Source organism: Eimeria tenella, genomic scaffold (assembly GCF_000499545.2).
Source record: "Eimeria tenella Houghton genomic scaffold, Eth_scaff2992, whole genome shotgun sequence".
NCBI classification, from domain to species: Eukaryota; Apicomplexa; class Conoidasida; order Eucoccidiorida; family Eimeriidae; genus Eimeria; species Eimeria tenella.
This window is the reverse complement of record NW_013542865.1, coordinates 325-1,587: the sequence shown is the minus strand read 5'-3', so window position 1 is coordinate 1,587 and position 1,263 is coordinate 325. Positions and strand designations below refer to the sequence as shown.

Below are 1,263 nucleotides of genomic sequence, written 5' to 3'. Positions count from 1 at the left end.
CAGCAGCAGCTGCTGCAGCAGCAGCTGCTGCAGCAGCAGCAGCAGCAGCTGCAGCAGCGGATCCACAACGCGCAGATGCGCCAGGAGGCAGCTGCCCCCCAGACACAGACGCTCCAAAGAAACGGGGTGCAGCAGCAGCTGCAGCAGCAGCAGCAGCACGGTGCCCAGAAGCTGTACCAGCTGCAGCAGCAACAGCTCCTCCAGCAGCAACAGGCCCAGCGCCAGCAGGCGCTTCTGCAGCAGCAGCAGCTTCTGCAGCAGCAACGCCTCCAGCAGCAGCAGCAGAACGCTGCGCAGTCTGCGGCACTCCAGAAGACCCAGGACGCGACAGCTGCTATGCAGCAGCAACAACTCTTGCTGCAGCAGCAGCAGCTGCTGCAGCAGAGCTTACGCCAGGCCCCCAACGGAAACCCGCAGCAGCTTCAACAGACAACGCAGCAACTCCTACAGCAGCAACTGCAGCAGCAGCCACAGCAGCCACAGCATCATGTGCTCCAGCAAATGCAACAACAGACACAACAGCAACAAACAGCTCAGCAACAGCAGCCACAACAACAGCTGCTACAACAGCAACTGCTACAGCAGCAGCTCCAGCAGCAGCAGCTCCAGCAACAGCAGCTCCAGCTACTGCGACAGCAGCAACAGCAGCAGCTCCTGCAGCAGCAACAACTGCAGCAGAAGCAGCCTCTCCAGCAGCAGCCTGTCCAGCAGCTGCAGCAGCAGCAGCAGCAGCAGCAGCACGTGCAGACCCGCGCAGCGCCATCCTTGTCCCTCAACAAGCCTCTGGCCCCCATCCTTAAAGACCCGCAGAATCTCATATTGCAGGAGCAGCAGCAGCTCATAATGCAGCAGCAGCAGGAACTGCTGCGGCAGCAGCACCTGATAGATGAGAAGCTGACCCGGGAACGCTCGCAGAAGCCACCGCAGCAACCGCAGCAGCCGCCGCAGCAGGTGCAGCAGCAGGTGCAGCAGCTGCAGCAGCAGCAGGTGCAGCAGCAGGTGCAGCAGCTGCAGCAGCAGCTGCAGCAGCAGCAAAGGGCCCCCGCGAGGCGGCTCTCTATAGAAAAGACAATCGAACACCTTGTGAAGGTTGCCTCACAAGGGAGCTCCGACAGTGGCAAGATCTACGGCAGCAGCAGCAGCAGCAGCAGCAGCAGCAGCAGCAGCAGCGAGACGGGAGAGGTGGACCCCGAGAAGCTGGCGCAAATGACGAAGCAGTTTTTCACTGCAGCAGGAACAGCAACTTCAGCTTTGAGTGCAATT

At 61.0% G+C, this 1,263-nt stretch overlaps 1 protein-coding gene across 1 annotated transcript in view; it reads left to right on the top strand.

Annotated features, from left to right (window-relative positions):
• Positions 1–75: 75 nt before the first annotated feature.
• ETH_00032450 (fibrillin-2 precursor, putative) overlaps positions 76–1,263 on the top strand; it is a gene marked incomplete at both ends in the record, with an annotated part of 1,266 nt that continues 78 nt past the window's right edge. Inside the window, one exon of the mRNA XM_013375693.1 lies at positions 76–1,263. Coding sequence (XP_013231147.1) covers positions 76–1,263 — 1,188 coding nt within the window.